Genomic DNA, 15,636 nt, shown 5'->3' with positions numbered 1-15,636 from the left:
TTATTTTTAAGAACAGAAGACAGAAATATGTACTTTCTGTGTGAAACGTACAATAGTACACAAACTGAAACATATTCTGATTCTGCAGAATTGTTACTATGAATGAACTCTTGTTAATTCAGCCTCTTTAGGCCTTGCACATTCTAGATGATTAATCAAGATGATCCCTCTAAATGGCGATACTATTATCCACGTTTTTTGGATTCAAGTATGTGTATGGAAGATCAAGCTTCTTGTTCCTGGTTTCAATTTTCTTCTCAAGAATGCGCAGAGCCTTCTCAAACTGTGCCATCAGTTGCTGGGGTGTCTCCTCACTGAATAACACCTCAGGGTAATATCCAAGTGGATACTGAAAAGTACAGCAGAACTTTTATTTCACTGGGTGATTATGGACAGGTGCTCATTTTAAATGTGCAAATTTTCCTCAGGCTTCATGAAGGAAGTACATTTTTACAATGCATACAATCCATGTTTTAACCAAAATATGTCACTTAAATCACTGGTGTTGACATTCCCAAGCCAAGGTTCTTCATGTACACTATAAAAAACTGAATTACTGAAGAACCACTTTTACTTCCCTAAAGATTATTGAAATACAATAATAAAAATAAACCAAATTATATAAATAATATACTTGTGAAGGTATACCAATCTCAGGGCTTAGAACCTTTACATTACTAGTAGGTTCTCATTTACAGAAATGGTTACCTTAAGTGCTCTCCTCTTAAAGTTTTTATAGGGAATTAAAACTGTCTTTTATGGCATTATGTAAAGTAATACTTTTGACACCTTTTATTTTAAGAGCGTAAGCAAGCATTCAATAAACTTCATAATGGACTGCTTTTTCAAACTTAGAGTGCTGGACTTACCTGATCAGAGGACTCTCGACTCAGCAAATATAAAGTTGCCATTTCTTTAAGCGTGGTTTTGACATCAGGTAGGGTCGCGAGAATGCAGTCATTTGTAGTGTCTCCTTTACAGCTCGGGGGTGGACAGCGAAGAGCGCTTGGATAGTTGGGCATCCAACCCCCAAAATCAAACTTCCAGGGCAGAGACAGTAACAAATCAGTCATACTTGTTATGAACACATTAAAAGTTAATTTAGGAAAAAATAAAATAAAACCTGGCCATTGTTGACTGCAGCATGTTGGACAGACACTGTGAAGATCACCATGGTGACAAACTTAGACAGCTCTTCAACATTACCAAAAGATTTTGGAAATCCTGTCAGTGAGGTAAATGGAAAGGGATTAAATGGGATTTGAAACTCAGAGTACAAAAAACAACAAAAAAACTAATTTACAACAAAAAACATACCAGCCTCATTGTTGTCCGGCAAGCCATTTTCTAATATCTCGGTGAGCCATGCCTGTAGCTCCTTGTCATTCTGAACAGCTTCATCAGTGTAGTAAAATGACATGATTCCATGCACAAAACTAGTTGGAATAAAATGTAAGAAAAAAAGCTTTAACCGACAATGCAATTTCTACAGTAAAACAGTAGTGTAGTGTAGTGACTATTTAAAAATAAAGATATACTTTTGATTTTGTTGGATGTGCTGTTTTTTTTTCTTCTAGCCAGCATGCTTGAATCAGTAATGAGTTCAGTAAGCCTGATTGTTTTCATTCTTAGAAATAATAATGTTCTTATTGGTGAGAAATTATGTCACTTTCATTTAGATTTGTTAGATCTTGTTAATGACTTGTCATGTAGATGCAGTTACATCAGGTGTGAAGTTATTAATAGTGGAAATAAGATTAAACAGTAGAGTCGGTGGCCCCTTAACATGCATAGATGCCACAAAAGGTTGTTTTAGCAATGCCACAGACCCACTTTTGATTCCCTGAAGAATAATGTCTGAACGACTTATGTGGGAAAAACCTTTTGCTTAAACTTTGAAATGGTCTTGACACTCAAACAATAAAACCTTACAACACACACCAGCATGACACCATTAAAAACTAATGAAATCCACATGATTCCTTGGAATGACTTATTTATCACTGTAAACATTGCATAAATGTTTATGATTAACATTACCACTGAACAGGTGTGGAGGAATTAATTAAACACTGCTTTTATATGAAAACACTACAAACTTGCCTGTCACTCTCAGTAAAAGGTTTATGGAAAAGACTGAAAAATCCACTATCAGGAACACAATGACCAATAATATTAAGCATTAAACAAGCAATTAGGATGAAGATCTAAATATTTTTCTTGCTAGCGTACTTGAAAATGATATCCCACAGAGCCAGACCGTCATCTCTGTAGTAGTAATTGGGAATCTTCTCCACACCCCTCTCCTTGATGTTGTCTGGCAGACAGAGGGAGCTGTACGTCAGAGAAGAGGCTGCTCTTTTCATAAATGTGGTCATAGATTCGTTGCCTATGGCTGTAAACTACATGGCAGAAAAAAGCTAAATGAATCATCATATAAAGAAGTAATCTTTCAAAAACATTTTTTTGTCACTTTAAATTGATAGTACACGACTTCTGCATTTTACTGATATCATTAAAAATCTATTAAAATAAAGTTGATCACCTGAGAAAAAATGCCATTTACAGAAACCAGCCGCATTCTGGCCATGATGTTGATTTGGAGATTGTAGCGAGTATGGGGTACCAGGAGCTTAAAAATAAAGAGAGGTTATAATAAAGTGATTTACTCTATCGTATTCTTTGTGTCATTTCATAGAACCAACTGTCACTGCCCACTGCAGGTTTACCCACTTCCCTCAACCAAAGAGATTTTATATCTATGCTGAAAATTAGTTTTTTTGGTCAAACCACTCTAATAAGTTGTTTGACCAAAACCATGTAACAAAGACAGAAATGCACTCCATTTTAGATCTGAGATTCATGCTTCTACACAAACAGGAAAGCACAGAGAAACTGTTTTATGGTGACATAAGGGCCTTCAGCATGTTTTTTAGCATGTTTCCAAAAAGAATATATATATTTTTATAAGGACAAACATGGAGAAAATTAGTTACCTTAAAAAGAGGATGACATGAAGGCAGGTTGCGCATCATTGCCACAGTGAAGACTTCCCCCAGCAGGTGAGTTTGCAACAGATGAAAGTTCAGCTCATGTTCATTAAACTCAGCATTTCTCACAAAGATCTTTGCCAACAACCAATCAGTCTGAGAGTCGGAGGGCAGAAAGATGGGATTCCTTGCTCCAGGCTCCTGGTTTAACTGTATGAGCAACAAAAACACATTATGGGTCAAAAATAAATTCTCAGGCCTAATTAAACACTACAAAAAAATGGAACAATACTGTACCATTAGACAAGTAAACTACAAATTTAAAACTGGAATATTGATTCTTTGAAATAATGATTGAATGTTTACTGCCATTACCTGGATGGCAATTGGTATCAGTTTGCCCTGAGGAGTGCTGAAAAGCAGGCAGAGTGGAGCAGCCAGATACTGCTTTTTCTTGTTGATCTCATTTCCCTGAAGACCGCTCAATCTCTTGTAGTCACACAAGAAGATGTTTCCCTTCTGATTGAATAAAGAAATGAGATTTAATACTTAAATAATAATAATAATAATAATAATAATAATATTATTAATAATAATAATAATAATAATAATAATAAATAGTGAATACATTTAAATGTAATATTAAAAAAAGAAAAATAATATTTGAGTATGAGTCATGACAATTAAATGACAAACACTTGTTTGTGAAAGGCCATCTTAATATTAATAATATTACTAATAATTACCTCAATTTCCTTTTCTAATGTGCCCGTCTTTGGTAAAGAACTTTTGACCATGTCATTTGTGACAGGGAAATTCTCAGGTATCTCTGAGCAGCGCTTGATCATCATTGGATTCACACCATTCAGAAACTGGTATCCAAAGAAGTCATCCTTCTTCCAGTTCTTCTGCACATATTCTGCAAGAACATGGACAGATAAATATAATACAAAAAGAAGATATCTATTAACATGTCACTGGTGAAGTTAGAAGAGGAAATACCATAAGTCTTTGTCTTTTCAAAGGAGATCCCACCAACATCTTCAATGCTATCCCATGTGTCCTTGGCCGGGCTTTCGAGTTTCAGCTTCATGAACCTGGGAATCAACATATTATGATTAATGAAGTCATCAGTATGAAAATCTCACAATTATGTAATATTTAAATACAGAAGACTTACACTGCCCCCAAGCTAAACCGGTATTCCTTGTCTTTGGTAAAAGAGAATCTGACCTCAGGTGGCAGCTCAGTGGGACTCTCAGCAAGCACAATGTGAGGTAATCCTGGGGCATATATACTCCACCTATAATACATACATAAGTGCATAGGTCTGTTGTAAGTTACATGGAAGTGAAATACTGTGAACATCAGACACTGTTCAGTTCTCAAGACAAACCCATGTATGTAAAAGTTTAAAACAGTTTTCTTGACTCTTACTGTATGGATGCCACTAAACTTTGCATACACCCAACCCACTACCAAAAAATGCAACAGTTTTTTTAAACCAGTCAAAAGCTTATTCTTTGTGTCATAAGCTCACCATAGAAGCAAGATCAGCCTGCTTCATGTTAGAGGCAAAATAACAGGGTTGCAAGTAGGCTTGTAAAATCTCATATGAGGTTATTTTGGTCCAAACAATATCACATACATATTTAAATGACAATTTATATTTCTATAATTTATATAATTTATAATAATTCTATAATTTATCATTTATATAATTTATATAATATAATCTTTCTGGTACATGTACACTCTCTCTCTCTTTCCAACCATTTACCCCAGATAACATGGGAAGCATTTTTTGCACAAGCATTTGCACTAATAACTTTACTACCTCACTGGACTCTATTTATTGCACATTGCACAACTTGCACACTACCGTCATTATTTATTATCCTCTGTCTGTACTGTGTTGTGTTGTCTGTCCACACTTGTTTGTTTGTGTTGCACTTGTGTCTTGTATGCACTGTCTATGTTGCACCATGGTCCTGGAGGAACGTTGTTTCGTTTCACTGTGTACTCTGTATGTAGTTGAAATGACAATAAACCCACTTGACTTGACTTGACTTGATATTTAAAAAGTGTAACAAGAGTTGATTTGATTTTTGACTGGCAATTATTTTAAAAGTGTACATTTACTCGATTATATTTCCATGACTAAATAAATTTCTTCATTTTTATTTATAACTTTATTTCAAATCTCAAAGGCTGCAGATTTCCCTCCATTAGTTATGTTCTGTTTTATATTGTTTTTTACCAAATTCAAATAGCTGTAAATTAAAATTGCCCCTGCGTTAAGACCAAGCAGATTGCTGTTGTGAGCTCTTAGTAGCCTTAGTAGTTTTTCATTAATTGTATCTACAGTGGGGAAAAAAAGTATTTAGTCAGTCACCAATTGTGCAAGTTCTCCCACCTAAAAAGATGAGAGAGGCCTGTAATTGACATCATAGGTAGACCTCAACTATGAGAGACAAAATGATAAAATAAATCTGAAAATCACATTGTCTGATTTTTAAAGAATTTATTTGCAAATAATGGTGGAAAATAAGTATTTGGTCACCTACAAACAAACAAGATTTCTGACTGTCACAGACCTGTAACTTCTTCTTTAAGAGGCTTCTCTCTCCTCCACTCATTACCTGTATTAATGGCACCTGTTTGAACTCGTTAACAGTATAAAAGACACCTGCCCACAACCTCAAACAGTCACACTCCAAACTCCACTATAGTGAAGACCAAAGAGCTGTCGAAGGACACCAGAAACAAAACTGTAGACCTGCACCAGGCTGGGAAGACTGAATCTGCAATAGGCAAGCAGCTTGGTGTGAAGAAATCTACTGTGGGAGCAATAATCAGAAAATGGGAGACCTACAAGACCACTGCTAATCTCCCTCGATCAGGGGCTCCACGCAAGATCTCAGCCCATGGGGTCAAAATGATCACAAGAACGGTGAGCAAAATAACCAGAACCACACGGGGGGACCTAGTGAATGACCTGCAGAAAGCTGGGACCAACGTTACAAAGGCTACCGTCTGTAACACACTACGCCGCCAGTGACTCAGATCTTGCAGTGCCAGATGTTTTCCCCTGCTTAAGCCAGTACATATCCGGGCGCGTCTGAAGTTTGCTAGACAGCATTTGGATGTTCCGGAAGAGTATTGGGAGAATGTCTTATGGTCAGATGAACCCAAAGTAGAACTGTTTGGAGGAGAGTGAATGCTGAGTTGCATCCAAAGAACACCATACCAACTGTGAAGCATGGGGGTGGCAACATCATGCTTTGGGGCTGTTTCTCTGCAAAGGGACTAGGACGACTGGTCCGTGTACATGACATCAGCAAGGGCATTGAAGATGAAACGTGGCTGGGTCAGCATGACAATGATCCCAAGCACACTGCCAGGGCAACAAAGGAGTGGCTTCGTAAGAAACATTTCAAGGTCCTGCAGTGGCCTAGCCAGTCTCCAGATCTCAACCCCATAGAAAACCTTTGGAGGGAGTTAAAAGTCTGTGTTGCCCGCCAACAGCCCCAAAACATCACTGCTCTAGAGGAGATCTGCATGTAGGAATGGGCCAACATACCAGCAACGGTGTGTGCCAACCTTGTGAAGACTTACAGAAAACGTTTGACCTCTGTCATCGCCAACAAAGGATATATAACAAAATATTGAGATGAACTTTTGTTATTGACCAAATACTTATTTTCCACCATTATTTGCAAATAAATTCTTTAAAAATCAGACAATGTGATTTTCAGATTTTTTTTTCTCATTTTGTCTCTCATATTTGAGGTCTACCTATGATGTCAATTACAGGCCTCTCTCATTTTTTTAAGTGGGAGAACTTGCACAATTGGTGACTGACTAAATACCTTTTTTCCCCACTGTACATGTCACTTTTCTCTTGCTGAATGTTGCTTACACCTCCATTTACAGCTGACAAACACTTCTGGGAAACAGACCTAACACAAACCGGAGTTTCACAACAACAAACTGAGTGAACTTCAGGCACAGATCTCCTTCCAGCAAGAGACAAGGGACTGCTGTATGGTCTGCCTCAAAGAGACGTGGATGTCAGTGCACTGCACATCTCCCAGAACAGCAAAGGACGTGATGTATGATTGGTGTGATTGGAGGAATATACACTTAATTAAATCAGTGTCATTACCGAGAAAGATTTCTGGCCTCGTTTTTGCCACCATGAGTATCCCTCACAGATTGACCTAGCCTAATAAGCAGGAAACTGCGCACCTGGAGGCAGTGTTAATTGTTGTTGGGGACTTAAACAAAACAAACCTGAGGAAAGGTGCTCTCAAGTACTTTCAGCACATCACGTGGAACACACACCCTGGACAACTGCTAAACCCCACTGCACCCGCTTATGTTCTTGCAAGGACATACTTCTTTTTCAAGAAAACGCTGACTCTTGGCAGGCTGTTTGTGCTGACTCTTGAATTTTGTTTTTTTTTCCAATCATTGTTTTTTTTCCAATCAGATTACCTCTGATTCACCCCAACCAAGCCCCGCCTCATTTGGCAAGGGCTTCTATACCAGTTTGGTCCAGTTTGGGTCTGAAGCAATCTGGCTGTATCATGCTAAGGACATTGTGGCACAATACATACGTAGAATATACAGATAACATATTTTTAAATGTACATAACCATCAGAAGCTGGTGAGTTTTCTATGGATCATTGAACATTTTGGTTTATCCATTCACTATGATTTTTCAGAATTGCTAGAGACAGCTGGGGTGAAGGAGCTCCATTTCTTGGCCGTGGGTGAAAAGTAAAGTGGGGAAAAAAAGCTTAACATAGACCTGCTATTCATTTTCACCCGGCCATGCTTCCAATGATGATGAGAAAAGGTTTGTTTAGTAGTGAGGTTTGTGGGTGTTAAGGTGTCTATCACCATCCTTTGGCTATGTAAATTGTCTGAAAAAGCAGTGTTACGATCACAGCATTGTTACTGCAAGTAAGTAAGAACAACAACAGTATAATGTGTTTGCTTACTTGAAATTTTGACACCGCCTCTTCAGGTTCTCGTGCCTATGTGCAAGGAGTTCAGGAGCTGTGTCTTTGGCTTTTAGCATGGCTAGGCACAAAATGTTAAGTTTATAATTATATGTATGACAACAATGGCAATAGAATATGTGTTGTTTATCATAAGTATTGTCATTTTTGTAAAATTTAGTTGCTCAGCCAAAATACGTGTTGGTGCTTTGTAATGAATCAGTGCATTGTTAACCTCTCAGATAATTTGGCTGTAATAGTCAGCAGTTCTACAAACCCACAGCATCCCGGAGAAACAGCTTCTCATTGCAGCTTATCCAGCGATGGCATGGGAAAAGCATACTGACGTCTTGAGGCGTTGTTACAATGATTTTGGAGCAGAACCACTCATCATCAATGAATTCCATATATGATGGTGACTTAGCTTCCAATTCGACCAGTAAGAGATCACCTATATCTGATTTGCAGTGTACTGTGAAGATTTGCTCCTGATGGGTCAAAACAATCATAGAAATTTTAACGAGGAATTCATATTAGTTTAGTCTTTACAGACATCTATTTCATCTTGGTTTTAGGCCCACTTTCAAGCATTACAATGGCCATTAAACATACCACACAAAATAAATACTGTTATTAGAATAGAACGGAACAATGGAACTGTGTTCTTTTGGAATGATCCATCCAATGCTTTTGGGATGAGTTTGGAATGCTAGGTTTTAGGTGAACCTTCAAGCATTACAATGACCATCAAACATACCACACAAAATTAACAAAAATGTGTTTTATTCTACCCAGTGTCCTTCTAACATTCTAAAACGTACTAGCTGCTTTACCCACTACTTTGAATGCAGTAGACAGAAAGTCCATCAGAGGGAGACAGACAGACAGAGGAAAGCATGCAAGTACGTACTAGAGGTACAGGACAGGGAGGAGGGGGTCTATAGAGAGAGGGGGCGGGGGGGTTCAGTATCAATTAAGAATCTTTTTTCTCATGAATAAAAACAGTTAATTCTAATATTCTGCCTCTGTGTAACTACTTAATTACTATAATTACAAAAACATTTTAAGATGTATGGTCATAATATTTAATAAAAATATATATGTCAAAAAATAATAATAGAATATGAATATATATATGAGATGTTACTGAATACTTACATAACATGAAATAATAACAATGTCAGTGTGTTTTGAGTTTTTTAACAGTTGTTTTTAAGAGTTTCATTTTAAAAGTATTCTGTGTATTTATATAAACACTACAAACGAATGCAAAAAAAATAATCAAACATACAAATACTATTGAAATGCAACACTGAAAGCAATGAGGAGCAGAAAGCTGAATAACTTACCGATCCAGCCCAAAATCCTGTCAGAGTTTTAAGCTGCTGGTGTCCACTGTTACTAATTGTGCCAATTAAATTGATGTAGATTCTGTTAGAGGTGCCAGAACCAAAAACCTCACCAGTGAAGACGCGAATTGTGTATTTGCTCATGTTTATCCTGTATTTAAAGATAATTCAAGGGAAATATGTTATATGTGTTATATGGTGTGTCTGGTCATCCTGCTCACATCCTTTTAGAACTAAAAGCTTTACCTAAAACAATGAAAATAAACCTTATTTAAAAGGCCCCTGTAATAATGAATTAATTAATAATAAATAAATTCATAACATAGTAACATTAGTAACTTTTTCAACATCAGTGACACTGCAGTAGTGAAGTATCTGAAACATTGAACATTTAAAAGGTGTACTGTTGATACATTTTGTACGTTAAGCAGAAATTGTATGTTGTTGATATCATCACTGTCCAATAAAAAACATGTACCTAAAAATGGTGACTTTACAGGAGAAAAACTTTAATAAACATTAATGTAAAAACTGAGTTTGTTCAGAGAAATGTGAGAGCATTTCTATTGGCATATTCATTCATCATTTGCACAGTGTATGGAGCATCAACAGTCTTCAAACCATGGAGAACTATATATATGGAGATACATGATACAGAGCAATATGATACATTAAGTAGACTTAATATGTTACTTCCATTAAGCAGATTCACGTTCACTTTAATTCTCAAAAACCATAATCCTAATCCTTACCCTTGCCCTGAACATTTATCCAAAACCTAAAAGGAATGTTGATATGGTATGTGTTATACCTGTGACTGCTCAGATGAACATCAACAAATATCAACTTGATATCAACTTGGATATATCTTGCTGAATATGTCACCTTTAAAAAAAAAATCAATGTAAAGAAATGCCAAATCTCACTCATTACAATTACTCACCTGGTGCAGGGCTGAAAATGCTTGAATTAGAGTGTTAATTCTAGCAACTGTTCCTTGTTTCGTAGACTCACAGCAAGAGTGCAGTAAACTCACCAAATGTGGCACAGCCTCCTCATTATATACTCACAGACACATGACTCTGGAGACTCTAGTGAAAAAATGCACTTACTTGTTTTTTGTCTCTTGTAAATATACTAGCAAATGTTTGTACTTTAAAACATTTACATATAATACAATTACAGTAATACTATACTTTAATCAAATGCTTGCAAAAGTAATAAAAACAGCTACTACAGTAATTTACCTAAAGCACACCTTAATCCTAAAAGTTGTTTCTACCCAAATAAATGAAGTTTGGTGTTTGTAAAACTGGATCTATCATTTCAGCAGTTAAAACGTCGTTTTACACATTTCTACTGAATTATTACAATAAATCACAATAAAGTGATAATTTACTACCTCCCAAACTGTGACAGTTATTCTGAAGTAGTGAAGTAGTAGCAAATATTAGCAAACACTCACATTTAGCAACACAGAAAAACTGGCAAGTGTTCTCACAGCTTACAACACAGAGGCCAGACAGTCAATCAAATGTAGAAAAGCCCACCTGAAAGATGGTATCCCCAGTGAAATGACAACACACTGATGATGTCAATAACTGGAGAACACATCCAGTATGCAAATAGATGGTGCCAGGTGTCAACAGGAAAGACCCCCACAGGTCAGTGTGCATTATTAAAACAGCTGGCTCAGTTGCATAGAACCTATTCAGAAATAATTAAATCCAACTGCAGTACAGTTTCTGTTTTTGAGTAAAACACCTTTCCTTTTGGCTCCCATACTGAAAAGTGTAATGACTATGTCAATTATTTAAAGTTTATTTTTTCCATTGGTCTAATTAAAAAACAAGATTTCCAGTTCAAACCTGTTTTATTTACTGTTTAGTCACATGACCTCATGACATTACATCAGATCACTTGTTGTAGAGTTTTGATGTTTACCATTAAATGTAGAAAAATGAAGTTTGTCTGTTGTTGTTGTAAACAAGAACTCTTTTAGACACAGGATTCAGGATAGTTAGCTGCTAGCTAAATAGCTCCTTTACAGTCAATCATTTTGTTTTATTTATGAGTTAGTTTGCTAACTCATGCAGCTAAGGCTACATTGTAATCCCACAATGAAGTCTGCTGTATGTAAAACTGAACATATCTCATGGACATATTATTAAACTATTCTTAGTCTGGTGAATATTTGTTAACATTTGCCAGAATAGAATATTGCCCTGCTTCCTCCGTCACCATCAGTGTGTAGTCTGCCATCCAGACTACCTTTTTCTAAATAATCAAATATGATTTCATATATATGTGTGTGTGTGTATATATATATAGTGTATGTGCACTGGCTAGTTGAAGACAGAAACATTTCAGGGGCAACATCTTCTAGTAGTTTTGACGCTGGTAACTACAAACCAATGTTTTTCACAAGTACAGAGGGCCTGCTTCCATCCAAACCTTTTATAAAAAGTCACAATAGGTTTGTAGACTGGAATTGTACAACTTGTCTTTATTAACAGTTAAAACTAGCTGTTCCTCCATGTTGGGGAGAACTACCAAACACACCACTGCTCTCCAATTGGCAAAGTTGAAAACATCTTAACTTGAATTTCCCCACTGTGGAACTAATAAATGATTATCTTATCTTATCTAACCATATCTTAACCTAATATTAGCCCTCTGTACTTGTGAAAAACAGCTTCAGGGTGTCTCAATGTAAAAAACGTAAAAAAAAAAAAAAAGGCAAAATGCCAAGAGCAATGCACAAAAATCTTACATTTGCGCGAGAAAGAATAAAGCAAGCAGTGTTTAGGAAAATATTGCACAATATTTAAAAAAACAGTTACCCAATAAGCCCTCAGGTACAATTTAAAATCTACATGATTCAAATGTGACAAATGATTCAAAATGAATTACATGTTTTGTCAGTCTTCTACTGATACTAGTACCCTTAATAGAATGTCATATACTTCCTCACAAAAATTCCTCACTACCAGATCACATCTTTGAGAATTACCTATATATTTACTTATTTAAAAAACAATATTTCTGAAATACAACAACATACGCAAATAGGAGCAGACATCTGATTAACTTACCAATCCAGCCAAGAAACCTTTGATACATTACTTATCTTAAGTAGATGTTGTGTATTGTTGATACGCTACATCAAGTCCATGTAATATGTTACTGTAATGTCACATTCACCTTAATTCTCAAAACCCTTGATGTAAAAGGTGACATTTTTAGTGAAAAATGTTTTACTACTAAGTTTAAGGAAACTTTAACTAGCGTTTCTGTTCATTTGTCCATAGACAGGGGTTTACATGCATTTTTGCGAATTCATGTTCTAAGACACTTGTTCATAGTGTGGTAAAATATATCAAATTTATGCACGTTTTGGAACATAATTGTCAGATATGCCCTCAGGTGTGAGTTAACCGTTTCAGCAGTATTTGGAAACTGATGGATTGTGAAATGTAGTATTCAATCTGAAAACAATAACTACTTATTCACTATGAATATGTTATTGCTTCTCTAAAGAATCCACCGGCCCATCACATTCCCATTAATCAGTGGGTCCAGTCAGTGTCACTCCCAGGACTCCAGCAGCTGTTTGTACCTGTAATTGAACCTGTTTCTATCTACTACTGTTTGTATTGTCATTATTTACTGCATACTTCAGTTTTTGGGCTCTATGGCCCAATGTTGCCTCTTGTTTATGTCATTTGGATATTTGCTCTACTGTTTTGATTGTCTCTTTGCTCTGTGCTTTTCACCCTTACTTGTTTGCTGATCAGGGGGTCCACAACGTGAGATGACTCAGTAAATGAGTTTTCTGAGACAAGCCTGGTTCATTTTGTTACATTTCTGATATATTAAAGAGGCTAATCGTAAGCCTTGTTTAGTTACTAAAGCAACATTTGCATTTGAACAAAGCTGCTCCATGCTAGGCTAAAGGTAATTTTAGCTAAACAGACGGGGGTTTACATGTGTTTCAATGTTTCAAGACACTTGTTCATGGTGTGCTAAAATATATAAAATGATTGTCAGATATGCACACAGATACACTGATATGAGTTAACCATTTCAGCAGGATTTGGATTTTATTTTGTATATCTGAACAGATATAACAGCTGCTTTTTTTAGACATAGCCAATCTTCTGCCATGAAACTGTCCACTATACTGCTCCGAACAGTGAGTTTTCAGTTTATAGTTGATCAATATTCTGTTTAGACTAAAAAGATCTGAAAGTCATTTTTAAAATCAGCTGATTATTAAAAAGCCAAAGATCACAGCCAGGTAAAACTATGATGTTTAATCTACTGTTTCATCCACTGTTATACTGGAGTTCACTGCAAGTCAACAGTGTTCAATATGAATTAATATTTGTTTTTATTTTTTGCTGCCAATCTGTTTGACCAGCACAATAGGTTTAAATTAAACAGTTCTGTCAGGTAGGAATACATTTTTTTCTGTGGTCTAAGAAACGAGGTGCAGGAATGGAGGTGATGTTGATTTCAGATGGGTGGTGTCATAGTTATTTCAGATTTCAGATGGGTGGTGTTTAATATTGCTTGTTTAAGAAAAAATACTTACTGTGATTTTGCTGCAGTTCTATCACAAACCTTCATTTACACTTAGTGTCATGGTTGTGTTCATCTTGTAAGATAATGAAAAAGGTAAATATGTCCATTGTGGTGTGGAAACAACCACACCAAAAGGTAATTTTTCCAGCTTATTGGATGAAACATGCTAAATATAAGAAAATAAAAAAAAGGCAGAAGAGAATAACTAAAATTAAAGATTCATTAAAAAGCCCCTCATCCCAGTAAAAACTAAGTGTGTTTCCAGCTTTGTTCTCTACCCTCCCCAGGCCAAGACAAATGAGTTAAGACTTCATCTCAATCTCTCATAGTCTCAACAAAACCTTCCTCCCGTCCCAAATAATCTATGTTTTTTCCAACCTAGGAATTTATAACACCCTAACATATCTGAAATGGCCCCTGGCCCAGTCAGCATTCAGCTTTTACATCCTATATGAAAACATACATTGTAAGTTGGATGGGCAAGATCCTCAGATCTCTTACAATCTGTAACCCAATAAAATAAAGTTAACTAATTAGAAGCTCTTTTATATACTTTTAATTTACTTTTACTGTAATTTAACTTTCCATGATAAGAATAAAGCAAAACAATCTAGGTCTCTAAGTCAAGTAAATCAAGTCATACAAAATTATGATGCTTATACATGCTAATGATTTAAAATACAGTGGTCATTAATAGCTCTTTGAGGCCTTCAGAAAAAAGGCTGTAGATGCAGATGAGTCTGGCAAGGGATTAAAAAAATGATTTCAGGACAATTTGAAATTAGCCATCCGAGCCAAATGGGACAACTGGCAAAATGGCCAACAATGATCTCCAATAATCCTAAACTGTCATTACGGAACCTACAGGTAACTCTTGACACAGTACAGTGTCCATCAGAAAAAGATTGATTTTCATGAAAGGTATACAAGAAGGAAACCCTTGCTGCAAAGAAAACAAACAAACAAATATCAGAGCAAGACTACAGTTTGGCAGACAACATCAAGACAAAAACCAGGACATATGGAACAATGTTCTTTGGACAGTCCTTTAGTCTTGTCCTGATTTCTGGAATTCTAGGTTGATTTCAAGGCTCCACAATATCCCCCAATAAACTCAGAAATCTGATATCTAGTGAACATTGTAGGACACATCAGTTGACTGTGGACCAGAATATACTGTGAGACATAGTATTAAACAGACATTACTTCACCTGCAAAAGTTAATAACAAAATTCTCTCTGCTGGTTGAGCAGCTGCAGCAGCTCCATACAGTTAAATATGTGGAGACCCTAAAGCTAGACAAATGATATGGCACTAACCACGCATACTGAGCTTCATTCAAAATGGATGAATTTGAATGAGCTTTTGCAAAACTCTTACAAATCTACATGTTATTGTGCGATCCCTCTATGAGATACCACAGAAGTAGTCAAATGGCTCAAAACTCTTGGATGGAGGTTACGTTAAGTATAACACACTTTCTGCACAGTTTCTGATGCAAAAATATAAAGCCTGGTTTATACTTGATACATTGTGCAAGCCTCAAGGGTCCACACAGCTAAAATAACATCACGCATCTAGCTCCACATGCCTGTGAACTTGTTGTGTCTTGTCGATCACAGTGGTACCGTCATGGACGCCAAGCAAGACAATGGAGTTTTAAACATTTTTACATACCTCAAGTGAGCATAATTGCACCT

The 15,636-nt window shown here is 36.2% G+C and overlaps 1 protein-coding gene across 1 annotated transcript; it reads right to left on the bottom strand.

Annotated features, from left to right (window-relative positions):
- Positions 1 to 169: 169 nt before the first annotated feature.
- On the bottom strand, positions 170 to 9,493 carry LOC140575163 (polyunsaturated fatty acid lipoxygenase ALOX15B-like). Its single transcript, XM_072695359.1, has 14 exons — positions 9,350 to 9,493; positions 8,278 to 8,488; positions 8,001 to 8,082; positions 4,171 to 4,293; positions 3,993 to 4,087; positions 3,737 to 3,909; positions 3,366 to 3,509; positions 2,997 to 3,200; positions 2,546 to 2,632; positions 2,233 to 2,402; positions 1,318 to 1,436; positions 1,124 to 1,224; positions 870 to 1,040; positions 170 to 349 (listed from the first exon to the last, which is right to left on the bottom strand). Exons 1-14 carry the CDS (start codon positions 9,491 to 9,493, stop codon positions 170 to 172), a joined length of 2,004 nt encoding a protein of 667 aa, XP_072551460.1.
- Between the last annotated feature and the right edge of the window lie 6,143 nt (positions 9,494 to 15,636).

Source organism: Salminus brasiliensis, chromosome 1, assembly GCF_030463535.1.
Source record: "Salminus brasiliensis chromosome 1, fSalBra1.hap2, whole genome shotgun sequence".
Lineage (NCBI taxonomy): Eukaryota > Metazoa > Chordata > Actinopteri > Characiformes > Bryconidae > Salminus > Salminus brasiliensis.
The sequence above is the reverse complement of the archived record's forward strand: the minus strand, read 5'-3'. Positions and strand labels throughout refer to the sequence as shown.

Coding starts and splice junctions, on each gene's coding strand:
- LOC140575163 (XM_072695359.1), bottom strand. CDS start 9,493: ATGAGCAAATACACAATTCGCGTCTTCACTGGTGAGGTTTTTGGTTCT. Junction 8,083..8,277: donor GTTTCTCCGGGATGCTGTGG/GTTTGTAGAACT, acceptor TTTTGTGCCTAG/CCATGCTAAAAGCCAAAGAC. Junction 4,294..8,000: donor AGGCGGTGTCAAAATTTCAA/GTAAGCAAACAC, acceptor TATGTATTATAG/GTGGAGTATATATGCCCCAG.